The 24,032-nt window shown below is 41.5% G+C and overlaps 1 protein-coding gene across 1 annotated transcript in view; it reads right to left on the reverse strand.

The window, feature by feature from the left end:
* Positions 1 to 237: 237 nt before the first annotated feature.
* The window catches only part of LOC120993456, a 38,033-nt gene continuing 14,238 nt past the window's right edge, over positions 238 to 24,032 (reverse strand). The window contains exons 5-11 of the mRNA XM_040421959.1: positions 12,161 to 12,371; positions 10,230 to 10,314; positions 9,291 to 9,382; positions 5,500 to 5,622; positions 3,985 to 4,117; positions 1,118 to 1,348; positions 238 to 435 (exon numbers count right to left, since the gene is read on the reverse strand). Of these exons, the coding sequence (XP_040277893.1) occupies positions 378 to 435; positions 1,118 to 1,348; positions 3,985 to 4,117; positions 5,500 to 5,622; positions 9,291 to 9,382; positions 10,230 to 10,314; positions 12,161 to 12,371 (933 nt within the window). The 3' untranslated portion in view covers positions 238 to 377. The remainder of the gene's footprint in view (positions 436 to 1,117; positions 1,349 to 3,984; positions 4,118 to 5,499; positions 5,623 to 9,290; positions 9,383 to 10,229; positions 10,315 to 12,160; positions 12,372 to 24,032) is intronic.

Genomic DNA, 24,032 nt, shown 5'->3' on the forward strand with positions numbered 1-24,032 from the left:
ACATTTCAGAAAAGTACAAGTTTCTTCTCCATATCGTATGCCAGCAGCAAATTTTACAATTTACATGCTTAGTGCTACAGAAACGCTTGAGTACATTTTTTGTCTTAGTTCTTATATCATTTGATTTGAGATTAGTGGATGCCATGTATCTGTGTTGTATGTAAAATATTAAAACATTTAAAAATCAACGTTTAAAAAAAAAAAAAAACAATGAACAATCAACACTCTAAATAATATACATTAGCAAAATGTAGACGTGGATTTAACAAACAGATTTACTACAAATACAGAACATTTGTATAGGTCAGAATAAACAATAACCACACCGAATTTGTACATCTTTCTGAATCTGGTTATTTTGCACAGTCTTCCGCCATTTAATTCCAGGCCATGATAACCTTGCTGAAATTGACAAATACTCCCTTATTTGGTTTGCTGTTGGAAAAAAAAATTGCTGCTGTTAAATGAATAAGATTATGAGGGACAATGATAATTTGTATGAAAATATACAAACATGCTTTACATAGGCAGAAATGGCTCCTCTTGCTCAGCTAAGACTAATCTTCCTGCCAACTGTATGTCTAGCCTACCATAGGGTCTTCTAGTAGGCCAAAGTCCTGGCTCAATAATAGACCCTAAGGCTCCAGCAGAAGACTTGGAGTGGATTTTGGTGCTATTCCCTTGCCACTAGGATATATGTCTTATACTTTGATTCTCAAATAGCCTGTTGGGCCATATTGATGACATAGTCATTGTCTACAATGATAGCATTTTTGTGGACATGTGCAGAGTGTGTATAGATGGATTGTGAACCTCCTGGATAATAATACTGTAGTGGACCCAAGGAACCCATGTCTGACAATGAATAGGTACTCCTAGAATACACATATCCAAGAATTTCATTAGATGTAAAAAATAAAGAACTACAATACATAGGTAAAAAAAAAGTGATATAAATCTAGTGTAGTGGTTGCGCTTTCCTTAAATTTAAGGATTTCTTTTGCAAATAGCCTGTGTCTGCTCTAAAATGTAAAAGGGGATCAAGACTTTGTGAAAATAGAATTACAAAGACAGAATTGTAAGGATTTGAATTTCTGACCATTTGAAATTCGCTTACCAAAGGAAATATCGAGTTCCCTGGAAAATGCCATCATGTTTCGCAAGCTCGTCTCCTTCCAGCTCAACTCCTAGATACACCTCCTCTCTTCCAGGAAGGTGACCCTTGTATTGGATTGTGCCTTTGCTTATTTTGCCACCTGGACGTGAAAATTTTACCAGATCTCCAAGATTTAGGTCGGCAACACTTTTTGGAGCAAATGGGCGACGTGGTAACACAGGTAGATATGGTCTATAGCAAAGAACAAAATATACAGAATGCTGTGTTTTTCCAACATTACTAAATCTAAAATCTAAATTTCTCCAAGAAAGACCCCCAGCCTATTACATCTTATGTAAAATATAGTAGTGGATAATGGAAGTTAATGCAATGGTAAGTTACTTGAATTATTTTCTTATCAGTCATCAATTATCAACATATGATGCTTTTTCTTTATTATCTTTGTCTCAAGTTATCTTTTACAGGTCATATTTAAAGGGCATCTGTCAGCAGATTTGTACCTATGAAACTGGCTGACCTGTCGCATGTGAGCTTGGCAGCTGAAGGCATCTGTGTTGGTCCCATGTTCATATGAAACTGGCTGACATGTTCATATGAGCCTACATTGCTGAGAAAAATTATGTTTTAATACAGGCATCCTCAAACTGCGGCCCTTTCAGCTGTTCTAAAACTACAACTCCCACAATGCCCTGTTGTAGGCTGATAGCTGTAGGCTGTTCGGGCATGCTGGGAGTTGTAGTTTTGCAACAGCTGGAGGGCCGCAGTTTGAGGATGCCTGTTTTAATATATGTAAATAATCCTCTAGGAGCAACAGGCTGTTTGCCATTGCATTGACAGTGAGCCCAGAGGCTCATTTACATATATTAAAACATCATCAATGTGGGCATATATGAACATGTCAGCCAGTTTCATAGGTACAAATCTGCTGAGAGATGCTCTTTAAAGAGAACATATCACCACAAAATGCAGTGCAATTTGCAGGCAGCATGTTATATAGCAGAAGGAGCTTAGTAGATGAATATGTGTTTGGGGGAAAAGATTCAGCAAAACTTGTAATTTATACAGCTGAACCTCTGCTCTTTCTGAATTTAAGTCTACCCCCATATACAGCTACCAGTGACTGACAGCTATCTATGTATACACACTTACATAGAGAATGCTATCAATCCCTGATAATGCCTCCCCTGTGTACAGCAATCAGTGACTGACAGCTCTCTCTGTATACACACTTTCACAGAGAATGCTATCAATCACTGATAATGCCTCCCCTGTGTACAGCTATCAATGACTGACAGCTATCTCTGTATACACACTTACACGGAGAGTGACTGACAGCTATCTTGCCTGAGCTGCTGCTCTGTGAACAGATTTGCCTTACAGCAGCAACATGGACAAAGGATCATGTAGTTTGTAAATGACTCATTGTCTTTTCTACAGTGTGCAGTGGTTAAGGAGGTTACAGGGAGGAGGAGGGATATGTGAAGTGTGAACTTCACCTATAATCAATGGTGGATCCTATGTTATCTGCCCTAGCTATATAATAGGGGTGTTAATTTTCATTGTAATCCTTTGTATGATAATAATGAGAAGACTACTGAGAAGTGATCTTTACGGAACAGGAAATGTCATTATTGTGAGATATGATGAACAGTGTGAAAAATGCGATATTTCAGGATTTTAAAAACGATGTTTGACATAAAACTTGATTTAAAAAATAGGTATTTTTCTGACAATACGTTCTCTTTAAAACCAATTCTATGGGGATTGTCAATTAAAATTACTGAATTAGTGTTTCCTAATATCTAAGAATTGTATGGCTCATTACACCATATGTCCCCATCCCTATACACTCATAGCCACTCTACTGTACTATGTAAACCCCATGTTTCCAAGTGGTGCAAGCAGATGGATAGTGGATTGGAGAACTCGTTCATTCCTTATCCAGTGCCGTTCCATCTTTTAGTAAATCTATTTCTGGAAAATGCAGATATCCACCAAGTGCAACAGATATTTCCTGGAGCATAGAACACACAGGAGAAAAGTCCCAGGAGACAAACACCTTTGACACTTTCCCATCCATGATCTTGTAATATATTGTATATCATAACTGGTTCAAGATTGGGGTATTTTGACCCTTCGGGGTCAGAAACATTTTAGAAGTTCTATCACATGCTAGTTTAATGGCTTTAAAAAAAAAAACATTTTTTTGGAGTACTGATATGATTTTGCATTGTTTCTTCTGTGATCAACGCAGCTTTCTCTTTAAATAGTTTTTACACAACTTCTTTTTTTTTGTTGTAAATACTGTATAAGGCTAGTGGTTTGTAAATTAGTGAAATAAATGTGATATCTTTGAATTGTAATAATCCAATAGTGTTGCACTAAAATAAATTACATCACATGGAGGTGATTTGCCTGGTCACATGACCCTTCATCAGCAGCCATTTTATGGACAGGACCTTTGCGTGGACAGCACAAAATACTTTGTAAACAAGGGGCATACCTTATGAAATATAGAAAATGGCGCAGATTTTCCACAAAGACATTTTAACTAAGTGCCACATAATCATCTCACAAACAAATTGGTCAACCTCTACTGTTTTAGTTTCTAAGCTCCTATGCAGACCCATGTGTCTCCATGGTTACAGACTACAAATAAACCCTGTGCAGTCTGATATCTGATTATGGAGTCATATTCCCTTACATCTATTTTCTAGCTCTTGCTCACCTACAAATTAATTATGATTGGAAGTGTACTTGCTTGGTCAGCAAGTTGACTATTATGGCCGTTCTGGGTAACTTGGGTTATTTTATCTGCTGGCAGTCAATGTTGAATAGCAGGAATCGGTTAAATTTCCAACATTTACCTTTTGCTAGTAGTTATTTTGATAGTGGGTGTACCAAATGTTTTTGTAGTCTGTGGAGAGGCCGGAAGAACAATATTCCTGTTTTCCTTTACAGAACATAAGTCTTCATCACTCAACTCATGTATTTCTTGACCTGCAAGAAACATTAATTTTTTCAGATGTTTTGCACTAAGGAGTGTAGTCTAGTCATATGTTAGAATATCAGAATTTAATTTAGTTTGATATATTCTTTCAACACTCAGAATTTCAATGATATATTGCTTGTAGTGCTTTTGTCTTTCCCTTTTTAATAGCTTTTCTGGTTTATTAACAACAATGTCCCAATCCTTGCTAGCTTCAATGATATTTATCATGTAAACATTGATGTGAATGGTCGAACACATACCAGCAGTGTTGTCAGGGCACACCTTAATAAAATAATTTGTAGGCATTAGGCTAGCAAGTGGCAATAACGCAGCAAATAATAAAATATTCAGAGTTTTTTTCATATGCTTGTTCTATTTTCATGTCTTGTATATATTACTTTTGGTATTTTTCCCTAGCAGCTTACTGACTAATTAAGAGTATACTCATCACGAGTATCAAGCCTACTTGCATTATGCTGATCGCAAGGGTGCTGTGCAATCAAGAGCAACAAATGCAAAAACAATCACAGCAACTCTAATATTGGAGATCTCAGAAGCCTCCGATCTCCATTTAATCATTTGTCTGTCAGAGTTAAAGCTGTTTGTTATATACAATGGGAGAGTTGAGGAAGACCGATACCTTGTATGAGCAGACAGTCCAGGGTCCATTGAAGAAATGTAAAAAAAAAAAAGTGATTTTGTCATGCCCGTAATAACCTGTATGATACGTTTATAACAATATGATGATCAGTGATAAAAACTGCAACAGAATTGCCACTAGCCTCCCAAAAAAACAAAACTTCATACGAATGCATGGAACAAAAAGTAAAAAAAAAATATGATATGATCAAAAATATATTCTTAAAGTTACAATTGGACATCAAGGACATTTTCTCATTTTTAAAGATGCTTTTGCTTTATTGTTGTGAAAAGCAGACCTGAACGTTATATAAGTGAGTGCTGGGTGTATATAAAACAGTCTGTCACTGTCAGCTTCCGAGAACCGTATCCAAGCTCCTCATAAAATTGTCTTAAGGTAAGGTAAAGCCTGGAGACATCAATGAGGACTGTGAGCTATGAATGACCATGTCGGAGCAATGAACAGCTGAACTTGCTGTACGCAGCATCTCAGCAGAAATAGCTCACTAGTAATGGCAAACTAATGCACTTAATGAAGTGCAGAAATTCTTTGGACAAGCCCCAATAAAGTGCTGCCACCTATTCTGCGTATTATTAGGGCAAAGGGCATGGTGAATGGTCATTTGCTTGTTATTCTGTTAGTCGTTAAGTTATGAAACAAAGCCATTTCACATATATATGACCTATCCTGACAGTGTGCCACCATTGTGCAAACACATATACTACCTCATATGTTATGGACTAAACTTACCAAGGATGTGTGTTTGAGCGGGTTTACGAAAGGTATCTTCAGAAGCCATGATCAAAACCTCAGTGCTTTCACTGTCCATTGAAAATGGTGAAGTATTATGTGTAAAACGCTCCTCGTGTTTACCTGGAATGATTGCAGACTAAATTATATCGGCAAGGAAATCACTAGACACCGGGAATAAATCATATACAGTGACATGCAAATGTTTGGGCACCCCTGTTGAAAATTACTGTTACTGTGAACAGTTAAGCAAGTTGAAGATGAAATGATCTCCAAAAGGCATGAAGTGTACGCCCTTGGCAACCTTAAAAGATGAAAATAAAAAAGGAGTTTTTGCTTTAAATACAAAGAGAATTTGCCTTTTGGAGATCATAGACTAGGATAGGTCATTAATATAAAACCCCTGCACAACCCTTTTAAATGTGTCTAAATCTGTGATTTTGTCTGATTTTTCCCTACTTGGGACACCATGTGCCACAGGGCTTCATACTAACAGAATTTTACACCACATTAGAGCTGGTATAGATTGTGACCACAAGATGTGCCAACATCTGTCAAAGACTGACACAGGAAGGTAGAAGATAGGACTAGACAAACAGATGGTGGAAATTGTGGTGTATAGACTTAATATTATTGGTGGAGCAAGCATGCAACACAAATTCTTGCACAAATCAAGATATTTTCCATGTTCATTGACATTGATATACAGTATTTCCCCCAGGTATAAAATTATTAAACATACAAATTATGAACATGTACAGAATTTTTATTTTTTTTATTACAAATATGAACACATTAAAACGATAAAGTGTTCTGGGAAGTAGGTGTGGAACCACTGCGTCAGCCAATTGATTTTTTACTTTGGGCTAGACCAAAGGGTGTTATCCTGGCAGTCCCCCTGGTATTCACCCTTTAACCCACATGCAGGGATCTGAACTTTGCTACAGAGAAGCCACCAGGCTGCTGCCTCTTGGAAATAGTGTGGTAGGCAGCTGACCCACTGGGGTCAGAGACACTGGTACTAAGCCTGCTAATTCTTGTAGCAAGGAAACAGGCAGAGGTCAGGGCAGACAGAGTTTATGCAAATCTGTTTACCTGCTTGTGTCAACATTGCAGCGGCAAGCAGGTGTAATTACAGCTCGGACATACGATTTTCTTTAATAAGATGGCTCCCTATTCAAGTGAATAGGAGGGAGCCATCCCATTAAAGTGAATGGGATGGTTGAGCTGTTATTACACCTGCTTGCCGCTGCAATGTCAACGGCGAGCAGGTTAACAGAGAATACAACACAACTGGATGATCTGATATTGATGAACTATCTTTAACATTGGCATCTGCGAGTTTTCCGCGCGGGTGCATTGCGTGAGGTGAACGCATTGCAACCACACTGAATCCGGATCCCTTCATTTCTATGGGGCTGTGCACATGACCGGTTATTTTTGCACATCACTTGTGCGTTGCGTGAAAATCGCAGCATTCTCTATATTGTGCGTTTTTCACGCAACGCAGGCCCAAATAGAAGTGAATGGGGCTGCGTGAAAATCGCAAGCATCCGCAAGCAAGTACGGATGCGGTGCGATTTTCATGCATGGTTGCTAGGTGACGATCGGGATGGGGACCCGATCTTTATTATTTTTCCTTATAACATGGTTATGAGGGAAAATAATAGCATTCTTAATACAGAATGCTTAGTAAAATGGTGATGGACCATGTGATGAGCGCACTGACGTCGCCAAAGGTCCTTTTCCTCCCAGGTCATTAACCCCTCCAGCCCTAATTTACTATGCATTCTGTATTAAGAATGCTATTATTTTCCCTTATAACCATGTTATAAGGGAAAATAATAAAATCTACACAACGTCTGGGTACCAAACATGCCGATTTTTCTCACGTGCATGCAAAACGCTTTGCACTCGCGGGGAAAAATCACGCATTTTCCCGCAATGCACCCGCATCTTTTCCCGCATGTCACCCACAACACCCGTGTGAAAGAGGCCTAACAGTTTGCTGATGGTGGTCATGGACTGTGACCTCTGACCCACATGACTCAAAATACTCCTCACAAATGTAAATTTCTGCTGGATGCCAGACACAGTAATCACATCCCAAAACTGATGTGGGTGTTGTATAGTTGTCACCGCCCACCTCAGTGATATTACTATTTCTTGTTTTTCATTTTTACTCCCTGGATAAACCTTTTATGGTATTTTTTTAGCCATTAGAGTAGAAATTAATTTAATTAACCCTGTGTGACAAGATGGGGTTAATTCACATATTCTTTCATAAAAATTTTTTTTTTAAAGCTGCATATACATCTCTTTTTTGTGCACACATGTCTTTTCTTTTTTTCATTACAAAAAAAATGTCACTTTGAGAGGTCAACATTACAACAAATAGTCACTTTGAAGCAGTGTCTAATGCAGGCATCCTCAAACTGCGGCCCCCCAGCTGTTGTAAAACTACAACTCCCACAATGCCCTGCTGTAGGCTGATACCTGTAGGCTGTTCGGGCATGCTGGGAGTTGTAGTTTTGCAACAGCTGGAGGGTCGCAGTTTGAGGATGCCTGATCTAATGTTTTGACACTGTGGAATATCTGTACTGGCATTGCAATGCCATAGAACCAGCAATAGAAAAATAGACTGCCAAAAACTGTAATGCTTTCCACTCATTTCAGGTCTTGCTGTGAGCCCAGGCAGTAGGTAAATTGCACAAATATCATCTATTTTAACTGTACAAATATACAGTAATGCTTTTAGAAATGTTTTGTCTTGAAATCTATAAATTGTTTTCATAATTGTCAGTTTTTGTTTCAATATATATATATATATATATATATATATATACATACATACAACGAAAGTTGAGGGCAGCACACCTAGTAGTAGATGAATGGGTGCCAGCGATGAAAACACCTTACCAAGGTGTATAATACAAAAGGAATAAAGACACCGCAGCACATCCGAATAAAGACACCGCAGCACTTGAGAATAGTCCCAGCAAGTGGACTGAAACGTCGCAAGGGTGAATAAAGGTTCACACTTTTTCACCAACGGATGTGCTGCGGTGTCTTTATTCCTTATATATTATTTCTGCTGTCTGCACAAAAGAAATGTGTCCTGTGAAAAATATCAAAGTTGGCACTACTTCCTCTTCAAGATTACACTTCCTGTCGTCTTGGAGGTATCAGAAGCGCAGTGTAATTACAAGTGCTTGTTCCATTCACTTGAATAGGACAAGCACTTGTAATTACACTGGGCAGTTGCGCAGTGTAATCTTGAAGAGGAAGCAGTGCTCGCCTCTTCTTCAAGCAGCTGATCAGTGGGGGTGACGGGAGTCGGACCACCACCAATCATATATTGATGACCTATCCGGAGGGTAGGTCATCAATATGTACTGGCTGCACAACACTTTTAAGGGTTAGCAATTGTCCATAAGAAAGTGGTTATCTGAGATATTTACATCTGTATTTTATAGAACTGCAACAAGATTTTAATGGTTCAGGACAACTCGCTGAGACAGTCGGTGAAGAAAAAAAAATGATGCATAGCAAGTTCCAAAGAGGAAACATGTTAATAATTTACTGTAAAGTTCCCTGAATTACCAAGCTTAAATAATCTATTTTATACATGGATTATATTGTATGCAAAGGTTAACATTTCTTAGGTCAACTCAGTAATGAGTTTACTCAGCACAGGTAGAGTAGAAATAATTAGAACAGGCAGCAGTCTGAGACCCGGTCCCATCTTTAATCATTGTTGCATGTAAAAGAAAATTACTCTTAGTACTTACTTTCCCAGGGTTCTTTTATGTTCACAGAACTCAGGGCTGCTTTGCATTTTGAAAAGGTTCCATCAACTTTAAAAGCATTATTCCTGTAAAGACTAAAAGTTGAGATGTGGAAGTCAAAGTGGCACTTTGTTATCAAGGCACAGTAGAGATGTATTTTTGTGGTCACTATAAAGCACATTTACATTTTAATCAGTTCTCATAAGCTTTTGAACGTGATAAAACTATGGTCACTTTAAGAAGCCCTAAACGTTAGAATGGAAATGAATTCAAAAGACAAAAATAGCCAAGAGATGATAGATAAAAACATATGAGTTATAGTTTAGTAGCTATTTTTTTTACTTGGAATTTCCAAGCTAATAAGCTTACAAAATAATTGTCCCCTTTCCCCTGATTGTCTAGGAGTGTCCCCAAAAAAGAAACAGTGAGAAGAGAGAAAAATGACCCTAACAGCCGGGAAATTGTGTACTGATGAAAACGCTTCTCTAGCAATAATAATCTCTGCTGATAGCGATCAGCTACACCACATGAAGTGACCTGTGAGTGGCTGTCCTCATGTCACCAAGTGGAAGAGAAATGCTGCAGTATGGAAGATGTGACTTTATTTTAATGTGATCAGCTGAAGATGTAATGTGTATGTGGGCCTCTTGAGTCTACCTTGACAGCAAAAGTCAGGGGAAAATAGGATCGGCATGTTAGATATCAAACCGCCCAATCAGTTTTTTTTCACAAAAGATAAGTCCACCTGTAGGCATCAGAAAGGCCCATTAAAAGAACACACTGGAGTTGAGTCCTACAACTATTACCACACTACGATCACGACACTGCGGAATATCAATCCTCAACCTTACCCTATGGGTACAAGATGAAACGTACACTGGTTCAAATGTTATATTATGGACAAGGTGCCAGAAGAAATTTGGCTTGGAATATTGAATTTACCTCTGGTCTTCAGAATGCCATCCATGTGAGAGGTGTTTTCGGTTTGAGGGAACAGTTACATTATCTTTTTCAACCCAGTCATCTCCTGAGATAAAATGTATGTATAAACAGTAATGTATGTATGCATTTATGAATTATCACAAGATGCTGTTATTTTTATCTATGGAGGCCTTTTCACAGGGATCAAAACTAGCTCTACACTGATTGATTTAGATGGTTTGGTGTCACCCCCTAGTAGCACCTGTTGCAGGCATCAATCTAAACTAAGGATCAAAAGCCTAGCAAGTACGTTGCCTGCATAAGCAATTTAAAGGATGTCTTTCAACAGTTTTGGCCCCACTATATAGGTGATGAGGTGGGTATTGTAAGGATACCTAGGATGATGGTCTTTCATGTTACATGACCAAGAAATCCAACTTTTAATCCACTTGGTGCCTTTGATTGCAAGTGTCATTGCAGCAGTCCCTTTTGTATGCATTGCCCTTGGTTCTCTGTACTGATCACTTCCCCAATCCCTCCCCTCTGCCCTCAGTGATGGCTGTAGCATCCAATCAGAAGACAGCTAGAACCATGGCTGATGATGTTTGCGGCTTCTGCTGTTGTAATTTATTAGACACATGGATCTGCCGATACTGAGTGATGTGGGGATGATATGATGATAATTCAAAGTGAGGGCAATTTCTTTGCTTTTGATTATTATCCCACCAGGACCTCCAGTTCTGGTTTATCTTCCTAATTCTGACATGCATACTTGGAGGTGGTTAAATGTTATTTTACACACTACCCCCTTCTATGAAGTAAGTTAAGTATACTGTTTCTTTCCAACACCCCAATTGGTCTGGATGGTCTCTGTGCATTGTGCATCTGGATACTGTGATCCCTCTTTCTTTGCATGCCCATTGGGCAGAGTCCTCCACATGGTGACATATTTTGTGAAGCTACCTTGGCCAGTGATTGTGGAGGTGCTGGTTCTGCTATCAGATGCCTCCTCTTCTACAGGGTAGGAGTGAGATTATGATACCAACCTTGTGTTTTGTCCTAAATCATACTTTGTATTGTGTCTTACATCATTGTCTTAGGAGTGCTGTCTATATATTTGTGATACTTGTGTACTAGGAGGATTACAAATTTGATTTTTTTGGACATGCAACCTGTATGACCATTACCCCAAGAATCCTCATCACCTGTATAGTTCTGTCAACAGTTTTGAGGGGTCAAAACTGCTGACAGACATTTTTGTATATTAAGGTCTAAACAACTCTTAAATGAATAATCACAATGAAAACCCCCTCGTTTCTCAAACATTTCCCACTGATTGGTATCATCGGTTCATGTAAATTGCAATTGTGTAACACAAGTACGGTATATTTGCAAATGGGGGAAGATATGTTTTTAGGCTATAATCCCAAGCAATAAGACATTGTATTGATCTCTTTTTAATGTCTATAGTTTTCCTAATGGTCGATCTACAAGGACCAGTAATCAGCCGAACAAGCATTCATCAGAATGCTCATTCCCGATCATGGGCCCAGCTAGCATCCCACTGATCAGCGGACAACAAACAAATGCCAGGTTGATAGGATCTTTGATGTTAATTTAAAAATGAGGATTTCTCACACTGAATCTTCCCTCCTTGTGTAAATGGTTATGCTGCCGATCATATTCAAACTGTATTGGGGATGAACAATCGTACTTATGATCGCTCATCGCCTGTACAGTTTGAGTTTAAAGTTGTTGTACACCCCCTCTGTATTCTGTTGATGGGGGTTTGGCTTACATGCTCTAGATTAAGGAATTATGCAGATTTAGAGAAATAATGTTATTCCCTATTTTATTAGTACAGGAACCTCCATTCAGAATTACAGTTTAATGTTAGCTGAATGCATTGCAATAGCATGACAGTTTTGCCAAATTATTTATTGTCCACTTACCCTCAAGAGACAAACCATGTTGTCTTTCAAGCAAACATCCATGCTGCATTTTAAGATCCCATAGATCTTCTTTAAGGCGGTAGTTTTCCTCTCTCAACTGGTGACTTTGGGTCCTTACTCTTCTACACTCACTTCTAAGTTGGGCAATTTCCTTTTGGAGGCCTTCTTGGTAATTTTCAGGGTGAAGTAATCTGGATGATGTGTCACTAATCTGTATACCGATGCAAAAATTAGTCAGAAGGGAGACACCTGATTAAATTATTGCCTCCTTTGTAAACTCGGACACTGATTTGATAAACTGTTAGTAAGTAGTTAAATTATTTGTTTCTAAAGGTGTAACTTGAAGTTGCTGGGTCCCAGTGCAAAAACTGTAACAGGGCCCCTTGATATGCGGTGTATAGTACTGCTATCCTCTTATGTCAGACACCCTAGGTGCAACCGGAGCCTCTGCACCCTAAATACTTGTGTCTCATAAAATGCCCAAAGTGATGTCACGGGCATAATGTGCATGGTGATTTAATTTCAGTAAGGTCGGGGTGTAATAAGCAACAAAAAAAATAAAAAGAGTGATATTCACAGTACATGGGTAATGTCGGGGCAATATAGACATTGATGTCACAGTGAAATAATATATGGTATAATATGGCACAGGGGTAATATACACAGTGGTGTGACAGTTAAGCACAGTAAGGCCTCACACAGATAAGTGAATCATGGATGTGTGCTGTCTGTGTCCTCCACAGGCAGCACACGTACCCACTGACTTTAAGCCCTTAAGGACCCTGCCATTTTTCACCTTAAGGACCAGGCCATTTTTAGCAAATCTGACATGTAATTTTATGTGGTGATAACTTTAAAACGCTTTTACTTATCCAGGCCATTCTGAGATTGTTTTCTTGTCACATATATTGTACTTCATGACGGTGGTAAAATTGAGTCGAAAAAATTTATTTTTATTTATAAAAAAATTCCAAATTTACAAAATTCTATTTCTCTACTTTTATAATAGATAGTAATACCTCCAAAAATAGTTATTACTTTACATTCCCCATATGTCTACTTCATGTTTGGATCATTTTGTGAATGTCATTTTATTTTTTAGGGACGTTAGAAGGCTTAGAAATTTAGAAGAAAATTTTTCTAAAACCTGAAAACTTTACAGAAAATTTATTTCTAAAACCCACTTTGTGAGCCTTACATAATAGAAACCACCCAAAAATGACCCCATTCTACAAACTACACCCCTCAAGGTATTGAAAACTGATTTTACAAACTTTGTTAACCCTTTAGGTGTTCCACAAGAATTAATGGAAAATAGAGATAAAATTTCAAAATTTCACTTTTTTGGCAGATTTTCCATATCAATCATTTTTTTTCGCTAACAAAGTAAGGGTTAACAGCCAAACAAAGCTCAATATTTAATGCCCTGATTCTGTAGTTTACAGAAACACTCCAGATGTGGTCGTAAACTTCTGTACTGGCACACGGCAGGGCGCAGAAGGAAAGGAATGCCATACGGTTTTTGGAAGGCAGATTTTTCTGGACTGTTTTTTTGACACCATCTCCCATTTGAAGCCCCCCTGATGCACCCCTACAGTGGAAACTCCAAAAAAGTGACCCCATTTTGGAAACTATGGGATAAGGTGGCAGTTTTGTTTGTACTATTTTAGGGTACATATGATTTTTGGTTGCTCTATATTACACTTTTTGTGAGGCAAGGTAACAAGAAATAGCTGTTTTGGCACCGTTTTAATTTTTTGTTATTTACAACATTCATCTGACAGGTTAGATCATGTGGTATTTTTATAGAGCAGGTTGTCACGGACACGACAATACCAAATATGACTACTTTTTATTTATTTATGTGAGTTTTACACAATGATTAGATTTTTTAAACAAAAAAAAATAATGTTTCAGTGTCTCCATAGTTTGAGAGCCAAAGTTTTTTCAGTTTTTTGGGCGATTATCTTAGGTAGGGTATGATTTTTGCAGGATGAGATGACTGTTTGGCACTATTTTGGGGTGCATATGACTTTTTGATAGCTTGCTATTACACTTTTTGTGATGTATGGTGACAAAAAATTGCTTTTTTGATATTTTTATAGAACAGGTTATTACGGACGCGGCGATATCTAGTATGTATACTTTATTTACTTAAGTTTTACATTATAACAGCATTTTTAGAACAAAAAAAAATGATGTTTTAGTGTCTCCATATTCTGAGCCATAGTTTTTTTTTATTTTTTGGGCAATTGTCTTAGGTAGGAGCTCATTTTTTGTGGGATGAGCTGATGGTTAGATTGGTACTATTCTTTTTGATTGTTTGGTATTGTACTTTTAGTTATGTAAGGTGACAAAAAAATAGCTAAATAAACTATTTTTATTTTTTTATTTTTACGGTGTTCATCTGAGGGGTTAGGTCATGTGATATGTTTATAGAGCCGGTCGATACGGACGCAGCAATACCACATTTTTCCTTTTTTTCTTCCCTTTTTTTTTTTTTTTTTTTAAATTTATTTGGGGAAAATTACGTTTCTTTTTTTAACTTCTTTTTTCACTTTATTTTTTGTCCCACTATGGGACAGGGTCTGATCCCTGTTTTAATACAGCACAATACATCTGCATTGTGCTGTATTGAACTTGTAAGTGTCTTACACTGTAAGACGCTAACAGTTGCCTAGGAGACCCAGCCCTGTGGCTGGATATCCTGGGATTCCATAGCTGGCAGTCCCAATGCCTGTTTAAGGCATCGGGGCTGCCATAGCGGGCCTCTGCTGCTGATCGTGGCAGCGTTTGTGGGGCAGGGCATTAACCCTAGGGCGAGAATGCTCGTCCTAGTGCGTTAAGTACCTGCAAGTTAGGACGAGCACTATAGCTAAATTTTTCAAGCTGCTAGAAGTTTCCTGAGCCTGGAGAAAATGGTTGGCACGGCAGAACATTAAAATAGCTTTATATGCAGATAGAGTGCTCCAATATATTCATGATTGCGAAATCGGCACTAATGATGCGCAATACGTGGAACTTCACATACATAACAAACAAGTGTGAAACAACTGAAAATATGTCATATTCTAGGTTCTTCAAAGTAGCCACCTTTTGCTTTGATTACTGCTTTGCACACTCTTGGCATTTCTTGATGAGCTTCAAGAGGTGGTCCCCTGAAATGGTTTTCACTTCACAGGTGTGTCCTGTCAGGTTTAATAAGTGGGATTTCTTGCCTTATAAATGGGGTTGGGACCATCAGTTGCGTTGAGGAGAAGTCAGGTGGATACACAGTTGATAGTCCTACTGAATAGACTGTTAGCTGCTTTTTTTCTTGCCATAATACAAATTCTAAGTAAAGAAAAACGAGTGGCCATCATTACTTTAAGAAATGAAGGTCAGTCAGTCAGCCGAAAAATTGGGAAAACTTTGAAAGTAAGGGCTATTTGACCATGAAGGAGAGTGATGGGGTGCTGCGCCAGATGACCTGGCCTCCACAGTCACCGGACCTGAACCCAATCGAGATGGTTTGGGGTGAGCTGGACCGCAGAGTGAAGGCAAAAGGGCCAACAAGTGCTAAGCATCTCTGGGAACTCCTTCAAGACTGTTGGAAGACCATTTCAGGTGACTACCTCTTGAAGCTCATCAAGAGAATGCCAAGAGTGTGCAAAGCAGTAATCAAAGCAAAAGGTGCCTACTTTGAAGAACCTAGAATATGACATATTTTCAGTTGTTTCACACTTGTTTGTTATGTATATAATTCCACATGTGTTAATTCATAGTTTTGATGCCTTCATAGTCATGAAAATAAAGAAAACTCTTTGAATGAGAAGGTGTGTCCAAACTTTTGGTCTGTACTGTATGTATGTAGCATACATACATACATACATACAGCACTATGTATGTAGCATGTATGTATGGACAGCAGAACCTATCAACTACACTATATCACTATCTAGCCTACACTAACTATCTCCCACTATCTATCTGTAATAAAAAATAAAAATATATATGCTAACTAACTAACTAACTATCTAATGTAATGACACAGGAAAGCAGAGAGCACAGCAATAACACTGCTGTCTCTGTCAGATCTGCAAAATGCTGGGGAGGTTCTTATATAGTAAGGAGTAGGCAACTTTCCTATTGGTTGCTAGGGATGTGGCTAAGCTCAGACAAAGACATTGCAGCCTTCTCATTGGCCCACAAGCAAGAATGGAGGTTACTGATGAAAAAAACTAGAATATTCAAAATTAGAAATATTTATTACTATATTCGAAATATTCACGATTAATATTCTCTATTCGAATATTGGCGCCCAACACTAATAAGGATCAAGCATGTTGGAACTGCCTATCTTTTTGTTAAGGGAAAGAAGAGGAGTTTAACAGCTGTGTTTTCCTCTCTCCTGTTTACTGCATATGCAAACTTGGCTGAGCTAAGCATCCATGTGCATGGGAGGATCAGGAGACATAGGCTCTGCTTTGTCATTCCTTCATTCCAAAATTGTGGCGTCAAAAAGTCATAAAATAGGGCTTTTGTGACTTTTTTCACCTGCCTTTTTGCATTTTTACACCACTCACTTCAGTTTTGTAATGTGGGTGGAAAAGTGGGTGTGGTTAGCTATATTAATGAGCGCCACTCCAGATTTATCATTGAGTCTTTTTAAAAAAAGTCACAATCTCACTCCAGAAGGATGGTGTAGTGAGAAAACTGGAGGAGCTTCTTTAGACAAATGTGTTAGGTTTAAGGATAAGACAATTTTATCCAACAAGCTGTGACATTTGATAAATGTGAAATAAAGTCCTCCAACACAGACTCAAGCAAAATTGAATTCAAATATTCCCCTTATGATAAATTCGACCCATAACGTCCACTCAGAAGTTATTTCATGTGTATGGCAACTTTACTTAAAGGCAAGCCTATGTTTTCATGTGTTAATGACCATTATAACACAAGGAAATCATGTTTTCTCATTACCAGTTAGTAAAAAATACACCTGACCCAAGGGAGAGTCACAAGAACCACCCTATACATGCACATCCAAAAATAGCCAAGTAATAAAATATATATAAAGTTTATTGAACACACCAACAAACACACATTTAAAAATTGTGTACAATATGAACAGCGTGTCGGTGTAAAAATGGATATCACCGACACATGCAGAGTCCACTGAATAGGGACATGCAATATAACCCAGCTATACAAAATGTACACCTATAAACAACATAGAGATAATGTCAGATAAGGTAAGGCCACTAATGAATGAAAGCAGACCACAATAAGGTCAAGTGGCAAGAGCCAAAACCTGTATGAGCAGCTGGTGCAGTGGACCTGAGTAGATGAGTAACGTCCAACGCATATCGCCGGCGCAGTCCGGCTTCCTCAAGGGTAATGAGCCCAATGTCAGTGTGTCACATATATACAGGAAATGAAAACAATCAATAAAGCATGATACAATTCACCTGTGCGATGGAGGTGTGGAGGTGCAGCAGCATATCATAAAACGAGCAACAAGGCAAAGACCGGATATGGGGGGGATCACATGACCGGAAGTAGGAAGCGAAAGTGGAACGCAATATGCGTTCCACCAGCACAAATAGCCGCCATGGAGTGCAGCTTGCATAAATAAGTAAATTAATGAATATTAGGGGCATCTAGAGAGCCTGTGTGGGGTGTGGATCGCGTGCGCTGACTACACGAATCTTACCCCAAAATATTCCCCTTATGATAAATTCGACCCATAACGTCCACTCAGAAGTTATTTCATGTGTATGGAAACTTTACTTAAAGGCAAGCCTATGTTTTCATGTGTTAATGACCATTATAACACAAGGAAATAATGTTTTCTCATTACCAGTTAGTGGCGGAGGGGTCACTGGCAAACCGTCTAATTTGGTAGACTAGCGTGTTTCATATTTCTGAAGTTAATATAACTGGTTTGCTGAATATTCTGAGTATAGTATATCCGACTATATTAACTCCATCTTCTGTTTTATTCCTTTTTCAACTTTTCTTTTGACTAGGTAATAACTAAAGGCACCTTCATTACTGAATATGCTATATGATGGCTGTTCTCCAGTCTTCTGAAATGTCATTTGATGATTATGAAAGTTTATAAATAGGATATACAGCTTTTAGAATTATTGAGTCACTTACCCTAAGAGGGGTTTCTAACCTCCTACCCATTAACTAAAATAACTGCTCTAGATATATTGCTTCATGAGGAGCAAATCTAGTGTTAATCGATAGGAAAAGACTGGAGTCTACAGCTGGCTACTGGCATTGTTTGGTCTGAAATCTAGTATATTGCAAAATCATTTTAGCACAATATAAAAATGTCTAATAAAAGGTTTTACAATTTAAACCATTATGACCACTGCACCTTCAGAATTTATCAGCTCTGCTATTATTCTTATAAATGGAATTTTAAAGAAATAATAATAGTATGGTTGGCAAATATAAATGATGGATTTTTTTTTCAAAATGTAAAAGTATTTCTAATGCTATTAATAATAATCTAGGTCAAAAAAATGAGTAGCTAATGTTAAAACCATTGTTCCACTGCAGATGGTAAACTTAGGCTTCGCCTTCAATTAACGTTGGCTACACTGTCATTACAACATAATACAACTACAATGCCATTTCTGTTTTTCTGGTGCTTTCACTTTTGCTGTTGATAGAATTGTGTCTTTGTGTGAAAGGGCTAGGCAGTCACCTCCCTATTCAGAAATGACTGATTAAGGCTACTTTCACATTAGCAGCAGCCTTCTCCGGCAGGCTGTTCCGGCGGGTGAATAGCCTGCCGGATCCGTGCTGCCGCTAATGCACGCGTGCCGCCGGAGGTCCGCTCCAGCCCCAGCACCATTGACTATAACGGGGGTAGGCAGTCGGTCTGGCGGCAGCACGGCAAACATGCCGAGAGGCGGCCGGAATAAAACTACGACATGAATATGCTTTGATCTAAACCATTCCATTGTAGCTCTGTTTGTATGTTTAGGGTCGTTGTCCTGCTGTAAGGTGAATGTCCATCCCAGTTTCAAGTCTTTTGCAGCCTCTACCATGTTTTCCTCCAGGATTGCCCTATATTTGGTTTCAGCCATCTTCCCATCAACTCTGACCAGCTTCTCTTCTTTGTCCAATCGACTGTGGAGGGCAGCTTCTTCTTGGTGAGGTCCGTCAAGGGCTTCACCAGGCTACTATAGTGGGGGACGAACCTCCTATAGTACCCGGCGGTGCCCAGGAAGGACATCACCAGTTTTTTGGTCATGGGGGTGGGCCAGGATGCGATAGCATCCACTTTCCCGGGCTCTGGCTTCAGGGTCCCCCCGCCTACCCAGTGTCCCAAGTAGTGGACCTCGCTCATGCCCAGCTGGAACTTTTCCGACTTGATGGTCAAGCCTGCCTGGTGGCTCCGCCCCAGAACCTGCGTCAGGTGCTCTAGGTGATCCTCCCATGTGGGACTGAAGATGGCAATGTCATCTAGGTACGCGGCCGCGTACTTTTCAAGTCCTTTAAGCAGCGTGTTGACCATCCGCCAAAAAGTGGCAGGGGCATTCTTCATGCCGAACGGCATCACCGTGGATTCATACAATCCGAAGGGGGTGATAAAGGCGGAGCGTTCCTGCGCCTCACAGGTCAGGGGAATTTTCCAATACCCCCGGCTCAGATCCATGATGGTCAGGTACTGGGCCCTGGCCAACTGATCGAGCAGGTCATCGATGCGTGGCATTGGGTACGCATCGGTGACTGAAACAGCGTTGAGTCCCCTGTAGTCCATGCAGAACCGGGTGGTCCGGTCCTTCTTTGGGACGAGCACCACAGGTGAGGCCCAAGCGCTGTTGAATGCCTGGATGACCCCCAGCTTCAGAATCTTGTCAATCTCCTGGCGCATGTGCTGCTGCACCTCCAAGGAAACCCGATATGCTGAATGCCGGATTGGAGGGTGATCCCTAGTGTCCACGTGCAGGACGACCCATAGCTGGGACCGTTGGTCCTTCAAGAGCTGTTGGCCCACCTCCACATCCTTGATGGAACCACCCGCCTTCACCTGGGCGAGCATGTCCAGGAGGGTTTCCTCCTCCCCCTCTTCTGGAAGTTTGCAGACAGGGAGGGCACATGCCTCCGTCTCCTGATGTGCCTTCATCATGTTCATGTGGAAGGCCTTCCTCTTTCCCCGGGTGTGATCCAGGGTGACCAGGTACGTCACGGCGTTGAGGCGCTGATGCGCGAGGTACGGGCCTTCCCAGGCCGCCTGAAGCTTGTCCTGAGGTACAGGGACCAGTACCCATACCTTTTGACCCACCTGGTAGGTCCTCTCACAAGCGTTCTGGTCGTTCCATCGCTTCTGGTCGGCCTGGGCCCGCTCTATATTACCGTGCACCAGCTGCGACAAGGCCTGCATCTTGTTTCGGAAGCGCATGACATACTCGATGACCGACACTCCAGGGGTGGCTACATCTCCCTCCCATGCATCTTTTACCAGAGCCAGGGGCCCCTGCACAAGTCGCCCGTACAGGAGCTCAAAAGGGGAGAACCAGGGGCGTAACTAGATGTGACTGGGCCCCACAGCAAATTTTTGTATAGGCCCCCCCCCCCGTGTAAACCCCGCTCCTTTGGCACGATCTAGACCAGACCAGGCTGCCACGCCATCCTTTTCCTACTATATATATATATTATATACACACACACTCTATCTGTCATCTAGTGTCATTCTATCATACTGTTGTGGGGGCCGTGTCAAAGTCTTAGGCCCCTTTGACACGGGCGACTTTTCCGCACGGGTGCAATGCGTGATGTGAACGTATTGCATCCGCACTGAATCCGGACACATTCACTTCAATGGGGCTGTGTACATGATCAGTGATTTTCACACATCAGTTCTGCGTTGCGTAAAAATCGCAGCATGCTCTATATTCTGCGTTTTTCACATAGCGCTGGCCACACAGAAGTGAATGGGGCTGCTTGAAAATCGCATTGCATCTGCAAGCATTGCGGATGCAATGCGATTTTCACGGATGGTTGCTAGGAGATGATAGGGACCCGAACTTTATTATTTTCCCTTATAACATGGTTATAAGGGAAAATAATAGCATTCTTAATACAGAATGCTAAGTAACATGTGGCTTGAGGGGTTAAAAAATAATAAAATATTTAATTATTCACCTCATCCACTTGATCGCGCAGCCCGGCTCGTCTTCTTTCAGGACCTGGCAGGAAAAGTACCTTTGATGACGTCACCGCGCTCACAACGTAGTGAGCGTGGTGACGTCTGAGAAATCTTCTATCTTCATTCAGCAGGACCTGCGCCGACGCCACCGTGCTCCCCACCAGGGTGCTAGGAGATATTGTTTGTAAACTTTGAGTTTTTTATCACGTGCATGAAAAACGCATCAAAACGCATTGCACCTGCGCAGAAAAAACTGAACGCAATCGTAGACAAAACTGACTGAACTTGCTTGAAAAAAGGTGCGAGTTTTACTGAATGCACCCTGAACGCATCTGGAGCCAACCCATATCGTTCGTGTGAAAGGGGCCAGCCATTCCCGTATTGCGGACTGCATATGCGGATCAGCAATAAATGGGCACCCTTCCGTGTGCATTCCGCATCACGGATGTGGACCCATTCACTTCAATGGGTCCGCAAATCCGGAGATGCGGAAGGGTGCGAAACGGAATCACGGAACGGAACACTACGTAAGCACTACGCAGTGCTTCCATGGGGTTCCAATACGCTTTCCTGGGTAATATACCCAGAGAGGTGAAGATGATATCACACGACACTGTATGTACAGCACAGGATGACCCCTGCTGTAGGATAGGCGCCCATTCTATGTATTGCTGCAGGGCTGACACCGACTGTAGTCTGTCCCCATGGTCTGAGCCCCTGGTAACCAGTGGAGTAGCTAGAAATGACTGGGCCCCACAGCAAATTTTTAGACAGTGGCATTTGATTCTTTAACATACATGTGTTTTTACTGGACTATGATGTACACGATACAAAAATGCAGTACTCCACGTTCTTGCATCCTGCACAATCCGGTATTTTTTGCAATGAAACTCTATGGTGAACGGATGTCACTGTCATGGCATCAGTATGAGGCATCCGAATACGTTTTTTTGTATATATTAAACGGATGGGAAAAACGTGATGTGAACCCAGCCTTAAATGTGGGACAAGAATGTGATGTGAACTAGCGGTGCATTCTACAGTTGTACTATACTCGCCTGCTCCCCGCCGCTCCGTGATCTTCCAGTGCCCATTCTGGCCTCATACTGGTGTCCCCAAGCTGCACATGGGCGCCCAGAGGAGTGTGGCATCAGATGGATAGGGGGCCTAGAGGGCAGGGCATCAGATAAGTAGGGGGCCCAGGACTGGGGGGGGGGAGCTTCTGAAAGGACAGCAGATGAATGCAGCTGGGGGGGCAAAGGACAGCAGATGAATGCAGCTGGGGGGGCAAAGGACAGCAGATGAATGCAGCTGGGGGGGCAAAGGACAGCAGATGAATGCAGCTGGGGGGGGGCAAAGGACAGCAGATGAATGCAGCTGGGGGGGGGGCAAAGGACAGCAGATGAATGCAGCTGGGGGGGGGCAAAGGACAGCAGATGAATGCAGCTGGGGGGGCAAAGGACAGCAGATGAATGCAGCTGGGGGGGGGGGGGCTACATGAGATACAGGACAGCTAGGGTTGGCAGGCATAAGCCTGGAATGTATGGGCTCCTGATAGTGGCAGGCACAGGCTCTTCTTTCTGCAGCACTTCCTGTCTCCCCTCTCCCTCCTGTTACTGCCGACTACAGAGCAGTCTCTGTAGCAGAAGCTGGGCTGTACTAATAGTTAGGAGAGGGAGGGGAGACAGGATCTCCCTGTAGCACACTGTACTGAGCACTGGCTGCACTATTAAGCAGCCAGGCTCCTCTATTAATGGTCCGTGCTGATGGGCGGGGCTTAGCTCCCTGCTCTGCTCCGAGGACGTTCTAAAGCAGCAGTGAAGTGAGTGTAGAGGGGGTGTGGCCAGTCTGACTGTTTACTACTGCTCCGGGCCCCTTGTCAGCCCGGGCCCCGAAGCAGCTGCTTCCCCTGCTTCCCTGGTAGTTACGCCACTGGGGAGAACCCCGTGGAGGCCTGTGGGATCTCTCGGTAGGCAAACAGCAGATGTGGGAGGTACCGCTCCCAGTCACGCCCGTGGGAGTCGACCAACATCTTAAGCATCTGCTTTAAGGTGCCATTAAACCATTTGCACAGGCCGTTGGTCTGTGGGTGGCACAGGCTGGTCACCAGATGTTGCACCTGTGTTTGCCTGCAGAGAGACTTTATCAATTGCGACATGAACAGGGTCCCTCGGTCAGTAAGCATTTCCTGGGGAAAGCCCACTCTGGAGAAAATCTCCAGCAAGGCGGTGGCCACCTTGTCAGCCCGAATGGATGACATGGCTACCGCCTCCGGGTACTGGGTGGCGTAGTCTACTACCGTCAATATGAAGCATTTCCCGAAGCTGCTGGGAATGGACAGCGGTCCAATCAGATCCACAACCACCCTCCTGAAAGGCTTTTCAATTATAGGAAGTGTTACCAGTGGGGCTTTGGGGCGCCGCCCCGCCTTCCCCATTCACTAGCAGGTGTCACATGAACGGCAGTAGGCACCCACATCGGCCCCCATCTTTGGCCAGTAGAAATGCTGGGCTAATCTGGCCTTTGTCTTAGCGACCCCTAGGTGTCCATCCATCGGAATCTCATGCGCAACCCGCAACAACTCCGTCCTGAATTGATAGGGTACCACTAGCTGGCGGTCCCTAGGCCACGCCTCCGGTGAGCCCTGCTGGACCATGACCCGGTACAGCCATCCTTGGTCCAAGACCATCCGCTCGAGGTCTGAGTCTGAGGGGGGCT

This window comes from Bufo bufo, chromosome 3 (genome assembly GCF_905171765.1).
Source record: "Bufo bufo chromosome 3, aBufBuf1.1, whole genome shotgun sequence".
Lineage (NCBI taxonomy): Eukaryota > Metazoa > Chordata > Amphibia > Anura > Bufonidae > Bufo > Bufo bufo.